Consider the following 27,555-nt stretch of genomic DNA (forward strand, 5'->3'; position numbering starts at 1 on the left):
GTCTGTGGGTACAGTCCATCATGGCAGGGAAATCATGGTGCAGGAGCTAGAGGTAGCTAATAACGTGCATCCACAGGAGGCAGCATGAAGTGTGCCAGTGCCTTGCTTCTCTTTGCTCAGTTCAGAAGCCACCCTATGGACTAGTGCCTTCCCACCATCACTAACCTAACCTAGAGAAATTTTCATAGGCATGCTCAAAGGCTATAATCTCCCAGTTGATCTTAGAGCCTGTCAAATTCATAACTAAGCATCACAAAAAGAATGTGAGAAAATTGATGGGAAATGTGCTTGAGAAATATACTGACCATACCAAAGAATGATTAGTTTTCTGTTACTGGACTGGCAGAATGGGCTCTCTTCCCTCAGGGCAGTTCTTGGATTGGACAGCTGGTGTAAGTATCCCACACCAGACAGGCGAGTCACAGCCCCTGCTCTTACGGAGTCTGTGTTGTAGTGCAAGGGATTAGTAATAAGGAGCAAAGGGATCATTTCTGCAGATGTTATCTGTCACAGCACATCACCAGGGGCAGGGGTGGGGGAGTTTCTTGAACTTGTCCCAGCAATCTTTTCGATGGTGGTAAGGTGTACATAACAAAATTCATCCTCCTAGCTCAGCAGTGCTCAGTCTGTCCACACAGCTGTGTAGGCAACCTGCAGAAATGTCCTCTGTTGCAAAGTTGAGATTAATTCCATTAAACAACTGCCTTACCCTTTCCCAGAATCTACCCCCACCCCCGGAACCTAGGAATCTAGTGGGTGCTAGGCAAGTGCTATATTGCTGAGGACGTCCCCAGAGGAGGCATACAGCATTTGACTTTTGAGAGTTAAATATTAGAAATAGGGTGAGTCAATTAATTGCATAGGATTTAAAAGCCCGGAGGAGTGCTGAGCGGGGGAGGGGGAGGGCCGCCATGGTGATGCCCACCTGTGGTTACTGCTCTCAGGCGGTCAAGGCAGGAGGATAACCTTGAGTTCCACCAGCCTGGGCTGCATACTGATTTCCATTTTAACCTGAACTACATAGCTAGACTGTCTCAAACACAAACGAAACCATGGTTCAAAGGCCGATAATAACTGTAAAGATCTTTGCCTGGGCCTCTGGCAAGACTTGCTAGGCCTCTTCAGAACCTTTTGTCTCAAGGTTTACAGTCTCGGGGCAAAATCCCCACTGTCTGGACTTCACTTTGTGACTTAACCTTTTGAACCCTGTTAGACGGCAGACTTCGTATATCTTGTGGAGGCGGTTTAGCATGTAAAGCATAGCCTGGGTCCAGGAACCATCAGGACAGAATTGGGCTGCACTGGTGGGCCAAGCTGGCTTTGCGGGCCAGGTCCCTCTGAGGCCCATCCACGAGAAGCTCCGCCTGCAGGAGCCTGCCCACGAAAGCCCCGCCCACGAAAGCCCCGCCCGCGAGCGTCTAGCTCCCAGCTCTCCGGCTCCCTGGCTCGCCCTGCGTTCGGGAAGTGCTGCGGACCCATGGGTGAGGACTGGGTGCTGGGCCCGGCGGCGGGCTCCTCCTTGCTGCTGTGCTCGGCGTTGCTGGCCGCGGGGTGCGCTCTGGGCCTGCGCCTGGGCCACGGGCGGAGCGCGGTGGAGCGTGGGGTGCTGGCCTGGCTCTGCTACGATGCCCTGGTGCACTTCGTGCTGGTAAGCGTCGCTGTGTCGCTGCCGGCCTCGGGTTCCGCCCGGAGAAGGAGGGCTGGGAACTTGCGGGCTGGATTTCCCGGGAAGCCGGAGGGCGCCCCCTTTGCCAAGGCTGATTCCCCGGTTCAAACCGAGCCCTACTTACCAGGTGCTGCCTAGTATCCTATCAAACGTATTCCCCTGAGACTTGCTAGAGAAATTTCTCACCCCCCCCAAACCCCCACCACTCATCTTGGCTTATCTTTTGAGGGTCAGCTATATCTAGAAATCCATTTCTTGTAGCTTTCCTAATTTTGTAGAATATAGGTTTTTAAAGTATGTCCATACGAATTTCTGAATTTCTCTGATGTCTGTTAAGGTATCCTCCTTTTCATCCCTAATTTTATTAATTTAGGTCTTCTGTCTTTTGGTTAGTTTGCCTAAGGGTTTGTCAATCTTGTTAATCTTTTCAAAGAATCAGCTTTCTGTTTTATTGATTTTTTTATTTTTGTTGCTGTTTTTCATTTTATTAATTTCTGCCCTGGTTTTAATTATTTCTTCCAATCTACTGTTTTGGAGTTTGATTTTTTTTTCCTGTTTTTTAAACTCTTGAGGTGCATCATTAAGTTATTTATTCGAACTTTATGATTTTTTTTTAATGTAGGCACTAAGAACTATAACTTTCCTTCTTAGGACTGCTTTTATTTTATTCCACAAGCTTTGAGTATTTTATGTTTTTATTTAATTCTGAGATCACTTTTTAAAATTTCCTTCTTGGCTTCCTTCAACTACTCACTCATCATTCAGTAATCTGTTGTTTAATCTTTAGTGTGTGCATTTCTGGTCTAATGTACTCAAGACACAGCCAGGAAGCATTCAGATTCCATGTCAGGATGAACGACCTCTAGCTAGGTTTCCTGTAGAGGCCCTTATTCCCCTCTGGATTCTCATAAGCCAGGTTCCCACTGTCCTCTTACCTCTCAGTAGTCTGGTCTTCCAAACTTTTGCCGGACTGGCCTGTTACACTTTACTTAGAGCGTTCTACGGCTTTTCTAGCCCAAAGTTTCAAACCGTTCACATTCTTCTTACAATTCAGTTCCAAAGGCCTGAGAACCACATGGTCAGGTGGACCAAGTTTCTGTATGAGTTACTTGGGTTACTCCTGACAAGGGCCATGTAAGGGGGTGAGGGTTAGTTCTGACTCACAGGTAGGGGCTGTCGTCCACCGTGGCGGGGACGGTGGCAAGCGCAGGAGGCAGCTGTGCACATAGGTCCACAGCCCTCGGCCCCAGCTGACCGAATGCTACCACCCACATGTGCAGTGGGTCTTGTCATCTCACTTAACCTAGTATAGATAATCCCTGACAGGGACTTGTTTCCATGGTGATTCCAGATCCCATCAAGTTGACAGTTAACAGTCAAGATTAACCATAATGTGGCCTTTAAATTCACCTAAAATAAAGTGAATAATTTTATTTTTTTTCATGTATTTACTTGGATGGGGGCAGGGCATGCACCTGGCATAGCATTGCATATAGAGAGCAGTGGACAACTTGAAAAAATCAGTTCTGTCCTTCCAACTACTGGATTTGGGGGATCAAACTCAGGGCCCCAAGGTTGGCTGAAGGGCATTTATCCACTGAGCCATCTCCCTGATCCCTCACCCCACTTTATAAATAGCCAGTGGGACTCTACATAGACAATTCTACTGGAGTCTACTCCCTTCCCAAGTTTTTAAAAATATAATCTTAAATACCTTTTTTAAAAAATAAAATCAAATAAAATCTGACCTACCCTTAAGCTAATGTGAAGCTAAAGTCTTGAAATAAAAAGAAAACATCGTGTTTGGCAATGGTTTAGGTCTGTGAGTATTGCCAGTTAAATGTGCCAATGCCAGGTATTTGCACAAAGGTGAAATTCCTTCTTTGCCAATAATTTCCTAATAATTATGTGTAGAGACTAGAGCAAGGTTCTTTCCTGCAAAGCCCTTGTTTAAAGAATTGATTTTAAGCTACATAATCTCCCAGAGGAGAATAGTAGTAAAATAGGTCCAGTGTGCGCATCTGTCACCCCAGCGCTTGGGAGGGAGGCAGAAAGATAAGAAATTCAAAGTCCTCTTTGGTTCCATAGTAAGTTCAAGGCCAACTTGGACTACCTGAGATCCTGTCTCAAAAACAAACAAACAAAAAAAACCAGGTCCCACTTAAAGGAAAATACATAACTATAACATTCCAGCAATATAAAAAGGTGTAAAGAGTCTCAAAAAAAATGTATTTGTATGTCCACCACTCAGTTTAAGTTGACTTTTCAAGCACACATTCAGGTAACATGGCACGTGCCTCCATTCATGGTGCCTTGAGTCTGGTCTGATGTGTGGAATTGGTCTGTTCCCCCTGCTCCAGATATGAAGGAAATGCCCCCTCAAGAGCCTTTGATGGCCTGCTGTGAAGGGCTCCTTTGTGATTGCCCTGCCTAGTTTTCCCCACCTTAGGTATTCTTTCCTCCACCTAGGGAAGTGACCCTGACAAACACCACAAGCCATTGGGTTGAAATTGAGACATATCTCACAAAGTCTGATAAGCCCACATTAACAGATGTTCTGCAGCTGCCAGCAGCGCTTTCACCAGTGTCTGAACACCAACCTCGGAGAGCAGTGGAATTAGCATTGAGGCCTGTAAGGAATGTACTTGCACGGATTAGCTTTGGTTAGCAGTTTGCTGCAAGGGTATCCAAAAATAAGGGATGAGTTGATACTACAGAATAGAGCCTTGAGAACCGAAAGCCCTGCCCCCTTGGTGCATCTCTGAAACCTCCCAAAACCAAACTCAGAGCTTGCCTCTGGGACAGAGGTTCAAGCCATGCATCCCTCAGGCAGTTCATCTCAGAGGTTCAAGCCATGCATCCCTCAGGCAGTTCACCTCAGTCCAACCAGAGTGTACTGAGTAATCATGATCATCAACCTGCTGGATTCAGAAGTGCCTGAAGCCGAGTAGAGCTCACCTCTGTAAGGGAGCTGGGATGATAGGTAATAAACATGGCTATTAAGTAGTAGGAAGGATTTGAACAAGGACAGAGGTGACTGATATTACACCATAGCATGTTTGGTGTTTGGCCATTCCTTCAGGTTTATAACTCCCATGGCTCTTACTATTTCCTAATAACTGGAGCAATCAGGTCCATTTGGGCTTTTGCTTTGTTCCCAGAGCAGCTTGGGAACAGCTTCAGAGCAATAAAGATAAAGATGATCAAGCAGAGAAATTATCATAGTGTCTCTCTGACCTTCCGCTCTCCTTTCACAGACTGCTATTTCTCTCCAAGGCAGGCTGTAGCAACTGAAAATTCTCTTCTCCAAGGTGGGTCACAGAAGCAGAATGAGCATGCATGCCCTTGCCCTGTCTGTGTGTCTCTCTGTCTTGAGCAGACCGTTAAAGCACAGGTCTGGCCTCCAAGGAGGGAGCAAGAGAGGTCAGGAGGAATCTGCAGACAGGTCTTGCTGGGTGTCCCCCACAGCTGTCACTGGTGTCCGGGCTTCATTGGCACCTGTGCAATGTTATCCCCATGAACCAGAGACTCCGTTTGTAGAGTGCTTGCCTATCATTTGTGAAGCCTTGAGTTCATCCCAGTACCACATACAAACCAGATGTGGTAGTACATGCCTGGACTCCCAGCACTGGGGAGCCGGAGGCAGGATGATTGCCACAAGTTCAAGGCCAGACTCTTCTACAGAGTGAGTTCTAGGCCAGTCTAGGTACAGAGACTGTGTTCGTGTGAATGTTCCCCTTCACAAAACCTAGAATCACATGGGAGAGGGATCTCGGGGCATGAATGTAAGGAATTGTCCTGATTGCACAGATTGCTGTAGGAAGTTTGATGTGGGCAGACAGGTCTTAACTGTGGGCATGACCAGGGCTGTATAAGTGCTGAGGGTAGGACTGAATGGTGAGGTAGGATTGAGGGGTGTCTTAGTTAGGGTTACTATTGCTGTGAGGAGACACCATGACCATGGCAACTCTTATACGGAAAACATTTAATTGAGGTAGGGGCTTATAGCTTCAGAGGTCCGGTCCATCATCATCCTGGCAGGGGCATGGTAGTGTGCAGGCAGATGTCATGCTGGCTACATCTTAATCAGAAAGCAGCAGGAAGTTGACTGAGATACTGGGCAGTATCCTGAGCATAGGAAACCTCAAAGCCTGCCCCCATAGTGACACACTACCTCTAACAGGGCCATACTTATTCCAAAAAGCTACAGCTGCTAATAGTACCACTCCCTTGGAGGGCATCTTCTTTCAAACTACCTTAAGGGGTAAGGTGAAATCCAGGCATGAGGTGGGATTGAGGAGTGTCTTAGTTAGGGTTTCAATTGTTGTGAAGAGGCACCATGACCACAGCAACTCTTATAAAGGAAAGCATTTAATTGGGGTTACTTACAGTTTCAGAAGTTTAGTCCATTATCATCATGGCGGGAAACATGATGGCATGCAGGCAGACACAGTGCTGGAGAAGGAGCTGAGAGTTCTACATCTTGAGCCACAGGCAACAGGAAGTGAACTGTGACACTGGGTGTAGCTTGAGTATAGGAGAACTCAAAGCCCACCCCCACAGTGACACACTTCCTCTAATGTGGGAGACCAGCCCCCACACTTATTTACCCCAGTAACTCTTGAGGATTGAGGGATGAGAGACTTAGTTAGAAATAGTGAGGAGAGAAGCAGAGAGAAAACACAGGATAGACTCAAGTGGGCCTGGATCCTTATCTACTGGCCCAGAACTTTATTCCAGGGTCTATTTTTAACAATGCCAAGGGGTGGAGCAAAAGACCTCCCTGTTGCTAGTTACAGTCGCCTGGTACCCAGGCCTGTGGTCCAGTCAACCTCTTATGCAGTCCTGCTGGTCGCAGCCACTAGGAAACCTAGTGGGCTCCAACAGTCCAGCAAGACCATCCTGCTCCACCAAAGCCACATCTCCTGCTAGTGCCACTCCTTTTGGGGGCCTTTGCCTTTCAACCACCACAAGGGGTGAGGTGGGACTGTGGGGTGAGGTGGGATTGAGGGGTGACAGTGGGATTGAGTCACCAGTGAGGTGGGATTGAGGGGTGAGGGTGAGAGGCAGCAGAAGCAAAAGCAGGCTGGTGGAGAGAAGAGCAGCAGGGTGTGGGAGGAGGAGGAGAGGGAGGGCGAGCAAGAAGCCTGTTCAGGCAGAAGAAGGCGGCGGAGTCTTTTGAAGTTGGGAGGTGTGAGCAGGAAGGTCAGGGAGGGATGGGAAAAGTGCACCCTGGGAACAATCGTGCTGGGTGCTGTGTGCCCGGCCACCCTGGGGATTGACTGGAATCTGATGTCTTGGCCTTTGATCAGCGTCCTTGGTATTTCTTAGTAGCATTACATGTTCCTGCAAGCGCTCTGTTTAGACTTGTTACTCAGGATAAAGGGCAGTTGTCCCAGGGAGCCTGGGTTTCATTTGCGGTGTGCGTCCTCTTTAAACTCGTGGTGTGTCTGTGATTAGGTGTTACCGATTTCCATTTACCATCACCAGCTGCCCCTTCACCATCCACCACTGTTCCCCACCGCTGCTAGAACGTTAGGCAGTCTCCGACTCTTGGGACTAAAAGTTCTTCCTCTCCCCACTGATAAATCATTGGCTTCTTAAGTTGCCTTTTGACTCAGTCTGCCACTGGCCTCTGTCTTCCCTGTCACTTTCTGGTTCTGCCACCTTTGATAACAAGGTCTAGTAAATACATGCTTGCCTCAAGGTATCGGGCAGCCTGGTGAGTGCAGGGCTTTGGCTGTAAAGCCCAGCTGCTAAGTTGTCGGCCCTGAGGAGAGCGTTCAGTGATTCAGTCCATTTTTATTGTCTAGATTGGCGGCCCTTTGGCTAACCAGAATCAAGTTGTCTCTAACGTCACGAACAAGACCGTGTCACCCAGCAGGAGCAATGGCTGTCTGCAGCTGAGTATCAGGATGCTGTCCTTTTCCGTGCACAAATATTTGAAAGGCACTTTGGATGCCACGTGCTGTCCTAGACAGGCACAGTGTGTGGCCCTTGTCCTCTTAGAGCTTGTGGAGTAGCAGAGTTTTTTTTAACAGTCTTAGTAACGCCACTGAATGGGTGACAGTCACGGTAAATCTCTTGCAGGCAAGTGTTAAGAGAATCTTGGTTTCTCCTTCCAAACTAGCTTGTGTTTTCCTCTGACAGGAAAAAACAGCACGAATGTTTCTGTTTTCACTCTGGCTGCTGGGAGGCTCAGAACCACACTGAAGCATCCCAAGAGCAGACGGTGTCTGCACAGCTGTGTTCAGACATCTGATCTAGGTCCCCCCCCCCATTTAACTAACACTTTTAAATTCATTTAAATGTTTTTGGTGTCATTTACCTAAAATCTTTTATTTCTCTCTCTCTCTCTCTCTCTCTCTCTCTCTCTCTCTCTCTCTCTCTCTCTCTAATTTGAGATAGGGTCTCACTATGTAGTCCTGGCTGACCTAGAACATGCTATGTAGAGCAAGCTGGCCTTGAACTCAGAGGGATCTGCATGCCTCTGCCTCCCAAGTGCTGGAACTAAATGCACACACCCCATATCCAGCCTTTTTATGTATGTATGTATATATATATATATATATATATATATATATATGTATAAAGAAGTTCGAGTTCTTCAGAAACGCTGCTTGTTCTGTTAGGTGCATTGATGTCTGCAGTTGCAGCCAGCACTTGGGAAGCAGAGGCAGGAGGATCAGAGGTTCAAGGTCACCCTCAGCTACATAGCAAGTTTGAGGCCACTCTAGGCTACGTGAAACCCTGTCTCTGCAAAAACAAACGGGCAAGAAAGATGGCTCAGCAGTTAAGACCACTTGTTGCTCTTGCAAAGGACCCAGGTTCAATTCCCAGCAGCCTCATAGCAGCTCACAGCCATTTTTAACTCCAGTTTCAAAGGATTTGATGCCCTCTTTTGGTCTCTCTGGGCACCAGGCACATGGTGTACAGACAGACATGTGGGCAAAACACCACACACATGAAAGACAAAATAAAACTAACAAGGTTTTTTTTATCATTTCTTTTGTTTTCGAGGTTATAATTACATCATTTCCACCCTCCCCTTCCTTCCAGAAAACCATCCCACATATCTCCCCTTGTTCTCTTTCAAATTCGTGACCTCTTTTTTTCACTAACTGTTGTTACATCTGTATACATACATACTACTACATATATTTACTTGTATGTATGGTTTTAGGGCTGACCATTTTGCATTGGATAACCAGTTGGTGTGCTCTTCCTGGGGAAGACTGTTTCTCCCGCTCTCAGCATTCCTCCGTTGCCTGGAGTTCTTTGTATAGGGCTGAGGTCTTCTGGGCTTTCCCTGTCCATGTCACCATGTCCTTGTTGTCATGTTTATTCAGCTCATGTTTAGGCAGTCATGTTAGTAAGACTTTAGAGATTTAATTTCTGACATTCCTATGAGACAGAGCCTCACAGCATTAAAAAAAAAATACGTAAAGAACAACAAAGCAAACACAACAGAATATCTGTGGTTTTGTTTTTAGACACAGGGTCTGGCTCCGTAGTGCAGCTGTGCAGCCCAGGTTAGTTTCAGACTCACATTCCTCCTGCCTCAGCCTGCATGCTGAGATTATAGGCCATGCCACAACATCCAGCTTCGAAAACTTTTAATGCCACAGGATGTTTTTCTTATATCCTTGATAATGGAGAAGATGTGGATGAAATATCTTGGTCCCTGTTTGATTCCTCATAACATTACACCAAATTAATTTTATTTACTTCATTTTATCATTGGGGTGTGTGTGTGTGTGTGTGTGTGTGTGTGTGTGTGTGTGTGTATACATGCCGGTTGGATCTTGACTACCTATGACTTCCTTTTTGTTGTTATTGCATTTATTTATTTATTTATTAGGAGGGGTGTGTGTGTGCCACAGTGTGGATGTGGAAGTCAGAGGACAGTTGGCAAGCACTGGAAATCCTGGGGAGCAAGCTAGTCAGGCTTGGCAGCAAACGCCTTTATCCACTGAGCCCCCTTCCTGGAGTCCCATGACGTCTTCCCTCTCTCAGTCTGTACCGCCGAGGGTGAAGACGCCATTGACTAGCTAATCCTTACAGGGGACTGCTTCCCGACAGCAGCCAGTCAGGGAGTTACCTCCTCTAGAGGTATCCTCATCTCGGGTCCAGTCACCTGTAGTCAGAGTGTGGCTTCTCATAGCTGTTGTGGTTTGAATGAGATTGCCCTCCACAGGCTCATGGCTTGGAGTATTTGGTTCACAGTTGGTGGAACTGTTTGGGAAGGATTAGGAGATACGGCCTTGTTGGAGGCATGCCACTAGAGCCTTTGAGGTTTCAAGAGCCCACACCAGTCCCAGTTAGCTCTCCAATTTGCTTTATGCTTGTGGATCCAGATGTAATCTCTCAGCTACGGCTCCATGCCTACCTGCTGCCATGCTCCCCACCATGATGGACATGGACTAACCCTCTGGAACCCTGAGCCCTCAAATTCAATTTCTCTTATAAGTTGCCTTTGTTGTGGTGTTTTGTCATGGCAATAGAACAGTAACTAATAAGGATGTCGTTCTGCAAGCTGGGTGGGCCCAGGTCAGGCACAGCACACACCACATAGATGTGTCCCAGGAGCACCAGGTGCTGGGACAGATGGTGAGAACAGAGGGGTGGCGAGATGTCTTAGCTGGTAAAGACACTTTCCACCAAGCTTGAAGAACCAAGTTAATCCCCAGAAACCACACGCTAGAGGAAGAAAACAGACTTCCACAGATTGTCTTGTGACCTCCATCCACATGTGTCCTGTGGCACAAGTCCACACAAGAAATAAGATGTGATAAATGTTGTAAGTAATACATGAATGTAATGAAGAAAGGTGGCAGCAGCTGGATATAAAGAATATAGTCTCGGGTTCCTAGTGGTCCCGTTGGCCCTGGAACCAGGATCTTCCTGACACACCATATGGGCACAGGGTCCCCTCCATTTATTTGAAAGCTTTTAGTCAGCACTACCTCCCCTAGCTGGAGCACTACCTCCCCTAGCTGGAGCACCACTTCCCCTAGTTGGATCACCACCTCCCCTAGCTGGAGCACCACCTCCCCTAGCTGGAGCTCCACCTCCCCTAGCTGGAGCTCTACCTCCCCTAGCTGGAGCACTTCCCCTAGCTGGAGTACCACTTCCCCCAGCTGGAGCACCACCTCCCCTAGCTGGAGCACCACTTCCCCTAGCTGGAGCCCCTAGCTGGAGCACCACCTCCCCTAGCTGGAATACCACCTCTCCTAGCTGGAGCATCACCTCTCCTAGCTGGAGCACTTCCCCTAGCCGGAGCACCACCTCCCCTAGCTGGAGCAGCCCTGTTTGCAGAAGTCCCTCTGATGTGGAGTTGAAATTGGCCTCTGATAGCTTCTCTTCACCAGGTCCAGCCTAGCATGCGTTTATAATAAAGGGTAGTGAGATCCTGTTCCCACAGGTTGCTCCCCCATTCCTGCAGGTTCCTCTTTAAACACAGGGTCAGGTGGGTATAGTGGCACACACCTTTAGTCCCAGCACTCGGGAGGCAGAGGCAGGCGGATCTCTGTGAGTTCAAGGCCAGCCTGGTCTACAGAGCGAGTTCCAGGACAGCCAGGACTATATAGTGAGATGCTGTCTTGGAAAAAAAAAAAGTAGTGAGATAAACCCAGGGTCAGTTACTAACTATTCTTTCACTGTTTGGTTGGGCAGGCTCTGGGGGTGGAGGGAAGACTATGAGGTGGGGGGTACAACCGATGTGCACTTGAGTCCACTGTCCTTCTCCATCTGGGAAGGCACAGGCAGGACCCTCCCACAGGAAGCTCCTCCAGTAATGAGGAAGAGAAGGGAGGATGGGAACGCCCCTTCTCAGTTTCCTTACCCGTCATCTTGGTTTGCTTTCTGTTGCTGTGATACTCTGACCGAAAGCAGAGGGGAGGAAAAGGTTTAATTCACCTTCTGCCTCCAGGCCACAGTCCATGACTGAGGAAAGCCAGACAGGAACTCAAGGTAGGAGCCACGGCGGAAGGCGGCTTTGCTAGCTCACATGCTGGAACGTGGTCAGCTAGCTTTCTTAAACATCCCCTCACCTGCCTGGCAGGATGGTGCCTTGTGCGGTAAGCTGGGCTTTCCCACATCAGTCATCAAGACGATCCCTTACAGGCATGGCCAGAGGCCAGTCTGGTCCGGGCAATTCCTCTACTGAAGCGCCTTCAGAGGACTATGGGTTTTGTCATCCTGGCAGCTGAAGCTGACTAGCACATCCTTAAAACATGGAAACAAATGTTCTCTCCGAAGGGTTGCTGTAAGCCCGGGAGGTGTGCCTCACTCTTAAGATCTCAGTGCTGGACTGAGACAAGAGGCTTTTGAGACGGAGGCTGGCTCAAGCCACAAATTGAGACCCTGCCTCAAAACAAACAAACAAAAAACCTCTTATAAGGATTAAATACCATTGTGATTTCAAGCAGTGTTTCTCAAACTTGACCGTGTACACAAGTCACCCTGGGATTGGCTGAGATTCTGCACTGGTACAAACCTGCAGATGATTCCAAGATCTGGGATTCTTGGACCAGGGCTGCGAGAACATAGACACTTCCCCAACCTCGAAGGTCGCAGTTCCCTCTGCCTGCATCCCTCAGCGATTCCCCTCTGCCCACTTCATCCTGTTCGTGTGTGCCAGATAGCCATAATCCCCATGTCCAGTCACAGTGAGCCTCAAGGCTTCCCATCTGGTCCTTAACATGAGAACAGCTGTATCAGCAGAAAGGGGGATTCCCTCAAGAGGACAGATGTTCTCATGTCCTAAATCCAACACTAAGCCCAGTATCATGGATGCAGCAGAACTAGTGTGCCCGACCCCAAGGTTCCACAGGCGCCATCACTGTCCACTGGTAATATCAGGTGACAGCCATCTGCTGGGGCCGGGAGAGACTACATCAGAGGAGAGCCGTCATTTCAGTGGGAGGATGGCAGCTGGCCGTGGACATATCTAAAGTCAGTAAAGCCTGGGAGAGGGGCTGCTGCAGCTGGTCCTCCCGTGAATGGCGGTGCAGGCTGTTGCCATGACAACCCCAGTGTGGTTAGGCTGAGACCCTTGGTCAGATCTGAAAATACTAATGTGTGTCAACAGGGCTCACGTGGGCACCGCTCTCCACCTCACGCTCCCCTCTTAATGCTGAGTGCTACATTGATTTCTGAGTCTTCTTCATTCAAACACTTTTAAAGCAAAAAACTCCAAAATGCATTTCCATACAAATTAGCCTCATTTTGTGTTTTTGTTTTTTAATTTCTGTAAAGCCATTTTATCTTCTGCAGAAAATGTCTCTTTGAGGACTGAGATGAGTATATGCACCATTTCTTATAAAATTGTTATTTAATCCTAGATCACAGTTGTTCAGCCAGGCAAGACACTGGCCTCTTTTTGTCCTTGACTCCCAATTTCTAAAAATCTATAAAATACATTGTTACAAGTCCCAAGTCTGGAAATACCTCAAGAGAAAAATGAGGTGAGACTTTGTTAACTTCATCTGCCACAGTACATGGTCGTTTTTAAAGGGACTTTGCTAGCTGCTCCGTTAGATGGCCTTAGCTCTTTCCTGTCTTAACCTTGCATAGGAAGTAGCCCATTTTTTAGGCCAAATATCTTGATATCCATAACCTTAATCTTTTTTTTAAATAAGCAAACTGGGGATAAGTGGCCATCATCTACCACCTAGAGCCTGAGACAGCAGGATGAGCATTTTGATGCCTGACCACTTCCCATACAGGCATGTGTGGGGAGCAGAGGAAGCCCTGAGCGAATGTGTATTAGTGACATGGCTATGTGTCATGTGTCACACATGACAGCCATGTGTCCAGGACCCCAATGCCTCGGACCCATGGAAATGGCAAAGCCTTCCCCGGCCAGGCTCAGGGAATTAGCACAGCCTCCCTGTGGTCCCTGTGTGAATGCTGACAGAGTGTACAGAAGGCATTGACTACACTCCAGATGTGCGTGTCCGTCTGTCTGTGTTCCACCCCTCATCACCCCAGTTGGTCTAACAGGACCAAGCTTTGCAGGATGTGATGGGCATAGGTAATATGTTTTGGTTGTTTGGTTTCTAATTTCTCCCCTTTGGGGACTTCATATGCTCTGTTTTTATAATATTCTTTCCTGTCCTCCAGCTCTTCCCATATACTCCGGCCACCATCCCTACCCACTCACGTCATGTTTTCCCTCACTGGTTTCACGGCTGGATAATATTGATAAGTACTTTTCTCATCTGATAGTGTACATAGCACCTTCTAGCACTGTGGACACTCTCCAGTAGGGGTGAAGTTTCCAGTGAGCACCAGCTAGATTTCTCCATGTTCTGTGCCAAAAGTACATAGTGTCTTCCTGCAGTAAGGCCTTGCTCTAAGGTTGTGGATGGTAACCAACAGCACTGGCAATAGCCTGTAGAGTTTGGTGGGTCTATGGGTCCCAAAGGGGGACCATTCCTATTACTAGGGGGTTTTACTTGGTAGCATATGCTATCTGGTTGGGGTATTGTCTTCTCCATTACATGTTGACTCTATTTACATTTCTTTTATGTATGTATGTGTTTTAGAAAGTTTCTACAGTAGTAGGTTTCCTTTTGGGTGTTTTATTATTATTACTATGTGTGTATATGTGTATGTACCATGGCGCTTGTACGGAAGTCTGAGGACAACTTCGTGGCCTTGGTTCTCTTTCCATCTTTATGTGGGTTCTAGGGGTCAGACAGGCCCCCTAGCTTGTACAGGAAGTGCCTTGACCTGATAAATCATTTTGTCACCCTGATTTCTGGAACAGGGCCTCATTATATAGCTCAGGCTGGCATGGAATTGGAGAGCCTCCTGCCTCAGCCTGATTCTGAGATTAAAGGTGTGTGCCACCACCATGCCTAGCTAGGTTTTTTTTTAAATGTATTTTATGTACATGGGTGCTCTTCCTGCATGTATGCCCACACACCAGAAGAAGGCATTGGATCCTATTATAGATGGTTGTGAGCCACCATATGGTTGTTGAGAATTGAACTCAGGACCTCTAGAAGAGCAAGCAGTGCTCCTAACCATTCTGACTATCTCCCCAGCCCCTATTTTTGTATGCTAGCTATCCAAACTGATGTAAGATAGAATCTCAGTGTCCGTTGGATTTACTTGTCCCTGATGGCTAAAGGTGTTGAAGATTGCGTCACCTGCTTGTGGCCCTTTGTACTTTATTTGAGAAGTGTTGTTCATCTGTCCATTTGCTTATTGATTCATTGACTTGCTCTTCTGGTGTTAAAATTGTGGTGAATCTTTTGGTTCTTTTTAAGTTCTTCATATACTCCGGCTATATGAAGGTTGGATATGGACCGTATGTTGTGATGAAAGACCCCTGAGGCTAGTAACTTTCTATGTTGGTAATGACAAGGTCCGTGTCAACTTCATGCTCAGAGCCTAAGATAACTTTAAGGGGTAGGAAAAAAGCAAATTTTACAGTTTATGTCAGGAACCCTGTGGTCTCCTTTAACAATGTTGGCCACTGGGAGATAACACTAGATGGTTTCTGTTGTAGCTCTTGTGGGTTTAGAGCAGACTTAGTCCAGAGACCAGGAGTCTTTAGAACCAGAGTCACTGGTCTCCCTCTGTGACCAGAGTCTGCCTCCTGTGTTTTGCTGAGCTTGTTGTTGGGTGAGTATGTGGACATTAGTGTAGCTGCTGCCATGGGCCTGTGCCTACTTACTTGTGTTTCTCCTAAGTTCTGTCAGGGTTGGAAAAGGCCAGGCTCAAGTCACAGGACCTTCCAGAGATGCCATCTGAAAGAGGTGACATCTAATGGGAAGATCTTAGGTCATTGAGGGATATGGTAGCCCTCATAGGACCCCTTGAAAATTCACACAAGGAGATGGCTGTAAAAAGACCAAGCCTGAGCTGGGTGGTGGTGGTGCACACCTTTAATCCCAGCACTCGGGAGGCAGAGCCAGGCGGATCTCTGTGAGTTCGAGGCCAGCCTGGGCTACCAAGTGAGTCCCAGGAAAGGCGCAAAGCTACACAGAGAACCCTGTCTCGAAAAACCAAAAAAAAAAAAAAAAAAAAAAAAAAAAAAAAAAGACCAAGCCTGGTTTGAGATGTGGTTTCTTCTCCACATACACCCCAACTTTCTCCATCCACCATAGGCCAGGCCATCTAGATCCTCACCTCCTGAAATGGTGAGCTGAATAACTGTTTTTCCTCTGAAGTTAGTCCTTCTCGGGTGTGCTGCTGTGGTACTGAAAGCTGGCTGATGGGTTGGGGGGCAGGTATGTGGTTGCTAAAGGTTTATCAGCCCTCAGAGTTGCTTTGAGGGAAGAGGGAGGGCTTCTCAGCCCTTAAGATTACTTTGAGGGAAGGATCTCACAGTTGCTAACAGTTGAATGCTTTTCCCCTTGGCCTCAGTGGCAACTTTGTGAGATGACAGTGTACTATCACAGTTGGGTATAGGTTCATGCAGTCTACTAATCTTTGGTTTGAGACAAGCTCTCATGCATCCCAGGCTAGCCTAAAACTCACCACATAGCTGAGGCTAGCCTTGCTGCCCTGATCCTCTTGCCTCTACCTCCTAATGCAGTGGTTCTCAACCTTCCTAATGCTGCGAGCTTTTAATACAGTTCCTCATGTTGTGGTGATCCTCAACCATAAAATTATTTTCATTGATACTTCAGAACTGCAATTTTGCTACTGCTATGAATTGTAATGTAAATATCTGTGTTTTCTGTTGGTCTTAGGCGACCCCTGTGAAAGGGTCGCTCAACCCCCAAAGGGATTGAAACTCACAGGCTGAGAACCGATGTGCTGATGTATTTACTACCATACCCAGCTAGTCTACTTATCATATCCAGCTCTCTCAGTTTTACATACATATATACGTGTGTGTGTGTGTGTATGTGTGTGTGTGTGTGTGGGGGGTCAACTGAGTAGGTCTGTTGCCCAGTCGAGTAACCAAGAATGCAAGAATGTGTTCTGTGCTGACAGAGGACTCAAGCTAGGTTCCTAGCAACCACCTAAACCTTCAGCTCCAGGTGGATCCAGTACTCTATTCTGGCCACCATAGGCGCCTGTACTCACTTGCACTCGTGTGCACACAGACAGACATATGTATACAATTACAAATACATCTTAAAAACCTTTAACTGCTCTTGGTTTTGCTAGGTAGTAGGGGTAGAACGTAGGCCCTTGTGCATGCCAGGCAAGTGATCTACCACTGCGCTACAGCCTCAGTCTAAACACTTTAGATTCTGTCTTTTCTTTTTCCTTTCTTTCCTCACTTCTTTCTTCCTTTCTTCCATCCTTGCTGTCCTTCCCCACCCCTATTCTTTTCTTTCACCTCTGGCTGGCCCAGAACTGACAGTACAGCCTACACTGGCACCAGACTTGTGTACAAGTATTTGCTGCCATGCCTGGCCTAAATCTCCTGTAAAGAAAATGCATTTTAGATGGGCTCAGACAAAGCACATTTACTAATTAGGTGACCCAGAAAGAGTGTCAGGAAAAGATAGCATAAACCAGCTGCCAAGCCTGTGTTAACAGAGATTAGAGTGGGTAAGAGGCTGATTGACATTCATGAGATAGCATGAAAGTCAGAGACAGACAGACAGTCACAAACTGGGGGATGGACAGGAATCTCTCACTAGTAAGTCCTAGCCCACATATGAAGCAAACTAATATAGTGGTTTTGAGACATTCAGGTATGGAAGGGCCTTCCACCTATAATTTTTATCACTAAGTAACATGGGTCAAGATACTGGATTAGTAAAGAAAAAACAAAAAAATCTGAGGTCCACTGAAGTGAACACTACCTCTATAAGCATGGTGGGAATGGCTGAGTAGCTTTTCCAGTTTTAGAATCCAGTCACAGATAAAACAGAGGAGGCAAATAAATATGCTTGCAGAACCAGAATGGGGATTAATCTGTCTGCAGGGTCTTCTGTTAGTAAGCAAAATGGGTACAAGTTGGCCTTTGGAAGCCGGAATGAGAGAGGAAGCAGGGTGTGTGTGTGTGTGTGTGTGTGTGTGTGTGTGTGTGTGTGTGTGTGTGTATGTGTGTGTGTGTGTGTGTGTGTGTGGCGGGGGTGGGGGACTCAGCTCTCAGCAGGGAGCCTACACTACACAGAGGAATGAGTGGACAGACGCTTCATCCGTTACTAAAGTCACAAATTTAGGTAACTAATGGAAGAATGTTATACCTATGTATAATGAATGTCATTTGGTTTTTGTTTTTTTCAAGAACTGGCATTATAAAATCAGAGACGTGTTCTTATATAGAAAAGAAACAAGTGAAGTTTCTGCACAAGAAGAGAGCTTCATTGTTGTATGAACTAGAGTAAACCCCAGATTGACTGCTGGGAGGACGGGGATGGGGGACTGGTGTAAATGAGTAACGTCACAGGGTGAACAGTCTAAAGAAGTAGGTAGCCCGCAGGAGTGGTAAACCATGGTACCAAAGGTAGTAGAGGGGAGGCGGAGAGTTTTAATGTCACATGAAGCTGTTAGGGGTGGTGGCGGTGGTGAGGAAAAGCTATTGACCCGCAGTAAGAATTAGTCAGGGGAACCGATGTGACATCAGCTCCTCTACCGGGGAATTCTAGCTGTTGGATTTTTGGAAGCTTAGGCAAAGAAACACACGATGGGGGAATACTAAGATACCTGCGGACATTTTCATCACTGAAAGTCAGAAGAAGGCTGCTGTGTGTTGAAAGCCTTCTTGAATTTGCCCTATGTAGTGTAGGAAGGGGTTCAACTCTGCTGTAGAGATTTGCTGGCCACATGCCTTTTATTTTTAAGGTTAAAAAATGAAGTGAGAGTCTTCTCTATGACTTAGGATCTTTGGAATAATCTAAAGCTAATTTTTATTTTGTACCACAGTCAAGCACTCTCCTTGAAATTTTCACTTTTTTTTTCTACCCAAGAACACACCTCTGATTTTATAATGCCAGTCATTAAAAGGTAACATTTATTATTAGGTTTGGCCACGTTCATTTCCCAGTCTGGTTAGCCTCCAGAGATGGTGTGGTCCTCCAGGCTGCTGGCCAAGCTGTGGATACCTTACAGAGGGGAAGGGGAGCTGCTGCATGGAATGCCATGTGTCTGCTGTGCCGCCCTGTGGTGGTGAGGCTAAACAGAGTCTGTCTCCCTTTTCTTCCCTCTAGGAAGGCGCTTTTGTCTACTTGTCTGTAGTAGGAAATGTTGCAGATTCCCAAGGCTTGATTGCATCTTTATGTAAGTAATTAAAAACATTTGCATTTGAAATGTCTGAGGAGATTAATTGCAAGAATGGCTGTCGATGAACTGAATGTCTATATCACATATTGTATGATTCCATTTACATGTCCTGTCCAGAATAGGTGAATCTTTAGAGACAGATAACCAATTAGTGGTTGCTGGGACTGGGATGAGAGAGGATGTGGAAGGGAAGTGGGTGACTGCTGATGGGGGCGGCTTTCTCGTTTGGAATGTTCAGCTAGATTGTGTCTATTCAAATCTGTGAATGTACTAAAATTGGAATTGTGTGCCATGTGAATTACATCTCAGCAAAGCTATATAGTAAACAGAGTGTAGACAGCTGTGGTGTGCCTCAGTGGTGGAGCACTGGCCTAACATGTGAGCCCCTACACAACACTGGAAAACAAAGAAAAGACACCAGAAAGCCTGCAGTATTTAAACTTGGTGCTTCCGCATATATGCTTTATATACATTTACTTTGTAAAACTTGATTTTCATTTGTGTATGTGTGTGTGTGTGTGTCTGTGTGTCTGTGCCTGTGTGTCTGTGTGTGTGTGTGTCTATATATGTGTGAGTTTGTGCATGTGAGCAGTGTCCTCAGAGGCCAGAAGAGGGCGTCAGCTCCCTTGGAGCTGGGGTTACAGGCCGCTGTGAGCTGCCCAGTGTGAATGCTGGTATTGAACTCAGGTCTTCTGGCAAAGCATACATACCCTTAACGGCTGAGGCAGCTCTCCAGCTCCAGTTTGCTTTTGATTGTCTGTCTATACCCGTCTTCTGAATAATTCTCCAAACTCCTTCTGCCCTGTGGAGCTACCAAGTGGTTTCCCCATCTTCTTAACACTCAGTGTAAATTGGCCAACACTTAGTCACTGATACTGACTTCCCAGAATGCTCTATACCCGTGGGGCTAAGTCGGCGAGTCAGGTGCCTGCCTCTCGTGCTTGCTCTTTTCAGGTTTGGCATCAGCAGTTCTGCATTGTCTACTGCGTGTCTTTCCTTTTCCTTATTTTCTTTATTATTTTACTCTGCTTTTATCTTCATTTATTTATTAAGCGTCCATGTGTATGATATATGCAAGTATATGTGGGTGTGTTTCACGTTCTTATTTCTTTCATGCTTTTTATTTTTAATTTATTTCTTTATTCTCCGTGTGTGTGTGCGTGTGTGTGTGTGTGTGTGTGTGTGTGTGTGTGTGTGTGTGTGCATGTGGAGGACAGTTTTCGGGAAGTGGTTCTCCCCTTCCGCCAGGTGATTTCTAATAATCAAACTCAGGTTGTCGGGCTTGGTGGCAGGTGCCTTGACCAGCTGAACCAGCTCACCAGTCCTAATTTATCATTTTATTTTATTATCATTGGTACTGAGGATGGAGCTATGGCCTTGCTCATGCTAAGCACATGCTGTGTTACTGGGTTGTGTCACCCCCAGCCCTATTGTATTTCTGTCCTGTCCTGAAGTCACATGCTCACACCAAGGTCTTTGTGGACACTCTCTTCACGATTAGTGTTAGGAAATGTCCAGAGAACTGAACTGTCTCATTTCAGTCAGTGCTTCTGAGAACAAAACGTGTCGTCCTTGGTCCCTCCGGTCTGTGTTCAGGCAGGGATCTGAGCCCCTTTGCCACAGTCCTGCCGCTGTAGCTCCAGGCTGGGCTCAACCTCTCTGTGTTAAACTTGGCTTGAGGTCGGCTGCAAAGTCATGAATGAGGCTGGAGGTCCTGGCCTGAAGCACCACCCCGCCCTCGTGTGTGTTCCTCTGCTCCCCTTTGTCAGGAGGGCTGCTGCAGCTTCGACGCTGACTGGCTGGCTGCCCTGTTTTAGCATCAGAGAAAGTGACTAGTCCAGATGTGGCTCAAGTCCACGGAACGTGAACATTTGACAGGGTCTTTCTGTGTCTCCATCTTTAGGTAGACTGCCCTTTTATTTTGAAAGCAAATGCTCTAGAGCAACTGCTGATCCAGAGGGTCCAGGCCGGGACCTCCCGGAGGCTGGCCATGGCTGCAGGCTGCAGGCCACCCTCGTCCCCTCCGGATGGCAGAGCATGCAGCAGTGGTGGTCTGCAAAGCCTCCCCCCTCAGCCATGGCCTTGCCCCTTCTCCCTCTGAACCGCTGCCTCCTGCGGTTGTCAGTCACAAAATAAATGGAATTGATCACACCATCGTGATTTTTAACCCTGGTGTTGGACCCTTGGTTGTTCAGGTTTAGCAAGGTGGGCAGTGGGTAGAGTTCAGCAGCAAAGGACATAGCAGAGGTTCACGTGTGATCTGGTGGACAGCAGGGCCGCCATCAGGCCATCTGTCTGCCTTCTCCGCCATCTCCAGACACTCCTCGGCTTTTCCCACTTACCTCCAGCTGCAGACATTCTGCTTCCAGACCTGGGGCGTTTGCACATGCTCTGCTCTGGAGCACCTCATTCTTTACCCAGTCATTCCTGTGATGTGAGGCCTGCCAGGACTCAGGGTTCAGTATTCTGTTTGCCACCAAGTGGGGTGGGACACACCTCTAATCACAGTACTTGGTGGGGTGGTGCGGGTAAGGCGGGAAGATTGCTAGCTGGAGGCCAGTCTGGTCTACGTAATAAGACTATCTGAAAAGAAAAGGGCCGGGGTATAGCTCACTGGTTGTGTGTTTGCCCAGCATGCACAAAGCAGTGGGCTTGGTCCCAGATCAAACCACAACCGTGATGATAAAAATAAGAAGTGAGGGGCTGGAGAGATGGCTCAGAGGTTAAGAGCACTGACTGCTCTTCCAGAGGTCCTGAGTTCAACTCCCAGCAACCACATGGTGGCTCACAACCATCTGTAATGAGATCTGGTGCCCTCTTCTGGCCTGCAGTCATACATGCTGTATACATAATAAATAAATAAATCTTTTAAAAAAAGGTGAATTTAAAAATTATATGCCTTGACATTACAGTAAAATCTGGAAGACACCCCAGTATTTCCATAGCTAAGAGTCACTAGCCATCAGCCCTCTTGATTGTGGAGAGCAGACACTGTGCTGGTTCCTGTGGAGTGGGCCAGATGAAACCATCACGTTCTCTTAAGGGACCAGCCGCACCCTGTCCTGTTCCCACCAGCCCCACCAGCATGGCCCTGCAAGTTCACTGCCTTCCCAGCTGCAGCTCTCATAGGGCCCTGCACGATGCAGTGGCCTCCTCCCTGGGATGTGAGCAGATGTCACAGTGGCTGGTCCAGCCAAGCACCTTTCTGACGGAGCACGATGAAGAGGTGGATCATTAGGGAATCTTCCTGGGTCTTATTTTTCAATCTAAGCACCACATTTACTTTTGTCCCTCCTAGCAGGAGCCACCTGCATACAGATCTTATGGCTACATTCTCAAGGCCCAGCAGAGACAACCCCTCTGTGCTCAGAAAATACTGCTGACTAAGCGGCTAGAGAGATGCTTTGGTCTGGGTCAGTTCTTAGCACCCCCATGGTGGCTCACAACCATCTGTAACTCCAGTCCCAGGGCGTCTGAACCCTTCTCCTGTCCTCCACAAGCGCCAGGCATGTACAGGGTGCACACATACGTGCATACAAAACACCCATACACATAAGATAAATAATCTTTAAAAAGAATGACTAGAAATAGTGGTTTGGGGTTAGTTCTGTTTTTAATGTCTAAGCATGCACTGTTCTCTTCCCTCCCAAAGAATTGACATTTTACATAAATGATTCTCCTAGATTTTGGATACTTCAATTGGTTCATTTTACTTCTCATTTATACATTTATATTTAGGGAAATTTTTATCTTTTCAATATTGCCTTGCTTTCCGGTTAAGACAGTTATTTCTGAACATGGCAGATGCTCCACCAAGGTCGAGTGATGATGGTATGTGTGGCCTTACATGGAGACTCTTCACCTGTGTGGTCCTTCTCTCAGGATGGCCTTTCTTTAGAGACCTTACTAGATGGTCCCAAGGGATCCTTTCTCTGGCCACTATGAGAAGAGAGGTTCCTACTGCTTTGTCCGGTCATATATCAGAGTTCATTTCTAACCAGTTACACCTTCTCCGTGTAACATGAGAGCATGTTTGAAAGGAGAGCGAGCTAGAGATGTCCACTCTTGACTCCCATCATCTGAGAGTTTGAGATCAGCATGTACTGCTATTACCAGTTAAAAAAAATAATCAGGGTGCTCACTTTGGCAGTGCATAAACTAAAATAGAAACCATACAGAGAAGATTAGCCTGGCCACTGTTCAGGGATCACATGCAAATTCCTGAAGCAGTCCATAAAAGTCAGTAAAATAATTAGGGGTTGGAGGGATGGCTCAGTGGTTAAGAGCACTTGCTGCTCTTACAGAGGACCTCAGTTCAGGTCTCAGCACTCATACTGGGCAGTTCACAACCACCTATATAACTCCAGTTCCAGGGTACCTAACACCCTCTTTTGGACATCCATATACAAGTGCATATACACACATGCACACAAACACACACACATATTCCACATATTTTCTCTCTCTCTGTAAATCTTTTGAAAATACTAGTAACAATTAAAGCAGGAATAAATATGGCCTCTAAAGTGCTGGTCTGAAAAGATTCTTGAATATACTACTTTCCAATTATTACTTGTAAGGGTGGGGTGGCTGTTGCTGCTAAACACTGTCCATTTGGGGTTCACTCTGAAGTTCAGGCTGCATCCTCCTAGACCCTCAGCATTCATTTGTCTTCTATTAGCAAATATGTTGAGTGTTTTCAGAACTTGAACTATATCAAGTTCAAGGCAGTACTAATGCTCAGCTTGCTCTCCCAACTCTCATACAGTCCAGGATTCCCTGCCCAGTGGGCATGTCTTGCCACCTCAATTAATGGTATCACAACAGCCCTAACCTCCACCCCAGAAGCTCATCTCCCATGTGGTCCTAGGTTGTGTCAAGTAACAGTTAACACTACTGTTCCAGGCTTTCTTTTGGGCCACCAACCAGCTCCCAAGTCATGACACAGACTTCTTAATAGTTGTGGATGTTCAGCCTTATCTTAGCTCTTATTTTAATGTTTCTTTACGTTTTTGCCTTGGGGCTTTTTTCCTTTCTTTCTGTCTTTCTGTTTATCTTATGTTCCTGCTGTCTCTGTCTGTCCTTCTGGCAGCTGCCTGGCTTCTGGCCCTGGGCATGCCTCCCTCTTCTCGTTCTCTTCTTTCTTCTCTCCTCTCAAACCTAGATTTCTCCTATTCTCTCTGCTTGCCAGCCTCGCCCATCCCTCTTCTGCCTAGCTATTGGCCATTCAGCTTTTTATTAGACCAATCAGGTGTCTTAGGCAGGCAAGGTGAAACAGACACACATCTTTATATAATTAAACAAATGCAGAGTAACCAAATGTAACACATCTTTACATCGTTAATAAAGGCAGAAGAAACAAATGTAACACACCTTTATACAGTTAAAGTAATATTCTGCAGCATAAACAAATGTAACACATCTTTGCTCAGTTAAAATAATATTCCACAACACTACCATCCTACTGTAGTGTGTGTAAGCACACTCGTGTTTGTGTGTGTGTGTGTATGTGTGTGTGTGTGTGTGTGTGTGTGTGTGTGTAGATTAGAGGACACCCTCAGGTATCCTCAAGAATGGCATCTACCTCCTGTCACACAAGGCCTCTCATTGGCCTGGAACTCATCAGTTAGGCTCATTGCTAATTGCTGGCCCAGTGGTCCAGCAAGCTTCACGTGTTCTGTTTCCATCTTACCAGGGCTGAGATGGCAAGTGTGAGTCTCCTGCCTGATATTTTTACGTGGGTGCTGGGGATTGAACTCAGGTCCTCATGCTTGAAAGGCCAGAGCTTTACCAACTGAGTCACCTCCCCAGGCTCTAAAACCATCTTTATTAAATACTGTGTTTGCAAAATTTGACTCTGTTGAATTAACTTAAAATCCTGCCAACTGTAGTGAAGAGGGCCCAGGGTAGACTGCACATACATGAATGTGCTTGGAAACTGTATTTTACAAGTAGAGCAGCTCCTCCATCTTATGTCAAGGGTGAGGGACACAGGGGTCCCAGGCTTCTCTTGCCCTCTGCAAGCATTATGAAGGTTGTAAGACAGTGGCCATTTTCATTAACTGGCATAAAAGGCTTACTAGTCATAGACCAATAGGCAAGAATAGAGGACCCAGAAACAAACCCTTGCAACACCACAGCCCCCAGATGTTGGACAAAGTGACAAAACATACATTGGGAAAAAAGACCTCTTCAACAATGGTGTGAGCAGCACTGGATAACCCATGAGGAAGAGTGGAGCCAGCACCTCTCCCACCCCGTGTAAAAACCAACTCCAAAGGGATCAAGGACCTTAATGTAAGGCCTGAAATGCTAAACTGCTAGAGAGAAATGTAGGGAAAACACTTCAAGACATAGGCACAGGCAAGGATTTCCTAAACAGAAATCCAATAACACGGAGAGTAATGGCAAGAATTGGCAAATGGGATTGTGTGAAGTTTAAAAATTCCTACTCAGTAAAGGAATGAGGAGCGCCCACAGAAGGAAAGATAATATTTACCAACTATACCTCTGGCACAGATTAATATCTATAATCTAAAAGAAATTAAAAAAAATTACCAGGACAGCCAGGCCTGCACAAAGAAACCCTGTCTCAACAAAACAACAAAACAAAACACAAACAAACAACAACAACAAAAAATTGTAAGGGGCAAAACCAAATCATCCAATCAATTAATGGGCAAGTGCCACATTTCCGCAAATCTAAACTAAAAGCTGTATATGGTATGGAAGTAGGAAGCTGCTGTTTAGGGGAGAAAGGAGATCAGCAGAGAGGATAATCGGGGGGTGAGCATGAGTAGAATGAACTGATGTGGTTGTCTGACATTGTCATAATGGAGCCCATTTGTTTGTACGCTGCCTAAAAAATTAACAACAAAAATGTGTGCCGATTAGAGACTAAACGCAGGCATTTGCCTTTAGGGAAAGAATATGGCAAGGCTGATGGAAGATGGCTGTATTCTGACCCAACCATTGTGTCTCTGGAAATTCTGACCGTTGTCTTGGATGGGTTTCTGGCATTGGTTCTCATTTACGCCATAGTCAAGGAGAAATATTACAGGTGAGTTCACTCCCGTCCAGCGGGAAGGGAGAGACATTAGCTGCCCAGTGCCCAAGTGACATATTTATCCACAAGACAAAAGCTTTCTGCAAGACTTCAAGACAAGATGTAAAGCTTTATCCTGAAATCTCAGAGATGAAAGAGTCCTCTCAGCTTTTAATCCCCTCTCCCACCACTTTTGCAGATAACTAGCAGTCATTTTTCTTGATTCCTTTAACACTGTTTTGGCTCCATGACCACACTTGCAGACAGATTACAATTTTACATGTGTCCTGTCTCAAACGTTGATAATATTTGCGTGATTGTGTGTCGGTCACGGGTAATGAAAACCCTTTATCTACATATTTCATTGACTTTGGAGGAAGGATAATCGTCATCTTTTACAACAGATGAAACTGGTTGATGTCAAGATTCACCTCCAGGTCTCTTGGAGGGTCAGTGGTGACCTCACTAAGTCCCCCTGAGAACAGTGCAGGGTACTCAAGTGTCCTTAGAACTCTAAACGCTGTTAGAACAGTGCTGGGAAAGGCAGGGTTGCTTCTGCACGCAAAGATGGCATCTTCACTGTCTAGGCTGACCTGGCCCATCCAAGGAGCACCACACAGAAGCCCACAAGTTTCAGTAGTAAAGACTGCTGGTGCTCCCCTACAAAAAGGATGCCCCAATTCAGAGTGCCAGGTTGTACCTGCTTCACTTCATGTCTTCTCTCCACAGGCACTTCATACAGATCACCTTGTGCGTGTGTGAACTCTACGGTGGCTGGATGACCTTCTTCCCTGAGTGGCTTGTGGGAAGCCCCAACCTCAACACCAAGAACTGGCTCTACTTTTGGGTCTATTTGGTGTTTTTTAATGGCCTGTGGGTTCTGATCCCAGGACTGCTGCTGTGGCAGTCATGGAGGGAACTAAAGGAGACACATTTCCAAGGGGCCAATTTAGAGAAAAAATACGAGTAAAGTCTGGAAACGTTGCGCTCTGATGTTCTGCTGTATGAGTCAGGATTGACCGGACATTCCAGTCAATACTTCCTTTTTACAGTGTTGCTTCCAGACAGCCATTACAGATGGATGGGAGGGCGACAAACGTGGCTGTTTGTTTGTGTCCTTTGATTAAATGACAATATAAAGAAAGGAGGACATGGGGTGTGGTGCTTGCCTAGCATTCCCAAGGCCCTGAGCTGCACTCTCAACACTACAAAGGGGTGGCGGGTAAGTTTTCACTTGTAATAAGATCATATTAAATTAGATGCTCTTATGACTTGCATAAGTGTTATGCCATGTTAGTGAATGGTATTGCAGAATACTGTAAAGAGCAGGATAAATTTTTATTCCAAAAGAACCATTTTGTTTCAGCCTTTTTTTTTCTCAGTGGTCTCTTTGGGTTAATGGTGTAAACCTAGAAGTAAAAGGGATGATTCTGTTTTACACGTTTTCAAATTTGCTCACCCAGTGGGAAACAATAGCAGTGTCCGGAGTGGTGGTGGAGTGGTCGTGTACCTGTGTACCTGTGTACTTGGCCAGCTGAGGAGGATCATGGGTTTGAGGCCAGTCTGGGTGACATGGCATGTATCCTATCTCAATAAAAAAAAAAAAAAGTGGGGGGGCGGGGTTTGAGAAATGGTTTCT

At 46.5% G+C, this 27,555-nt stretch overlaps 1 protein-coding gene and 1 non-coding gene across 2 annotated transcripts; both read left to right on the plus strand.

Annotated features, from left to right (window-relative positions):
• The first annotated feature begins 1,433 nt into the window (after positions 1–1,433).
• Ebpl (EBP like) lies at positions 1,434–27,268 on the plus strand. Its single transcript, XM_059274380.1, has 4 exons — positions 1,434–1,648; positions 18,799–18,868; positions 25,793–25,931; positions 26,646–27,268. Exons 1-4 carry the CDS (start codon positions 1,478–1,480, stop codon positions 26,884–26,886), a joined length of 621 nt encoding a protein of 206 aa, XP_059130363.1. The 5' UTR covers positions 1,434–1,477; the 3' UTR covers positions 26,887–27,268.
• Positions 23,010–23,112, plus strand: LOC131920251 (U6 spliceosomal RNA). The gene has a single exon (XR_009381594.1). It is a non-coding gene; the product is annotated as a U6 spliceosomal RNA (small nuclear RNA).
• Positions 27,269–27,555: the final 287 nt, after the last annotated feature.

The sequence above is a fragment of the Peromyscus eremicus genome, chromosome 9, assembly GCF_949786415.1.
Source record: "Peromyscus eremicus chromosome 9, PerEre_H2_v1, whole genome shotgun sequence".
Classification (NCBI taxonomy): domain Eukaryota; kingdom Metazoa; phylum Chordata; class Mammalia; order Rodentia; family Cricetidae; genus Peromyscus; species Peromyscus eremicus.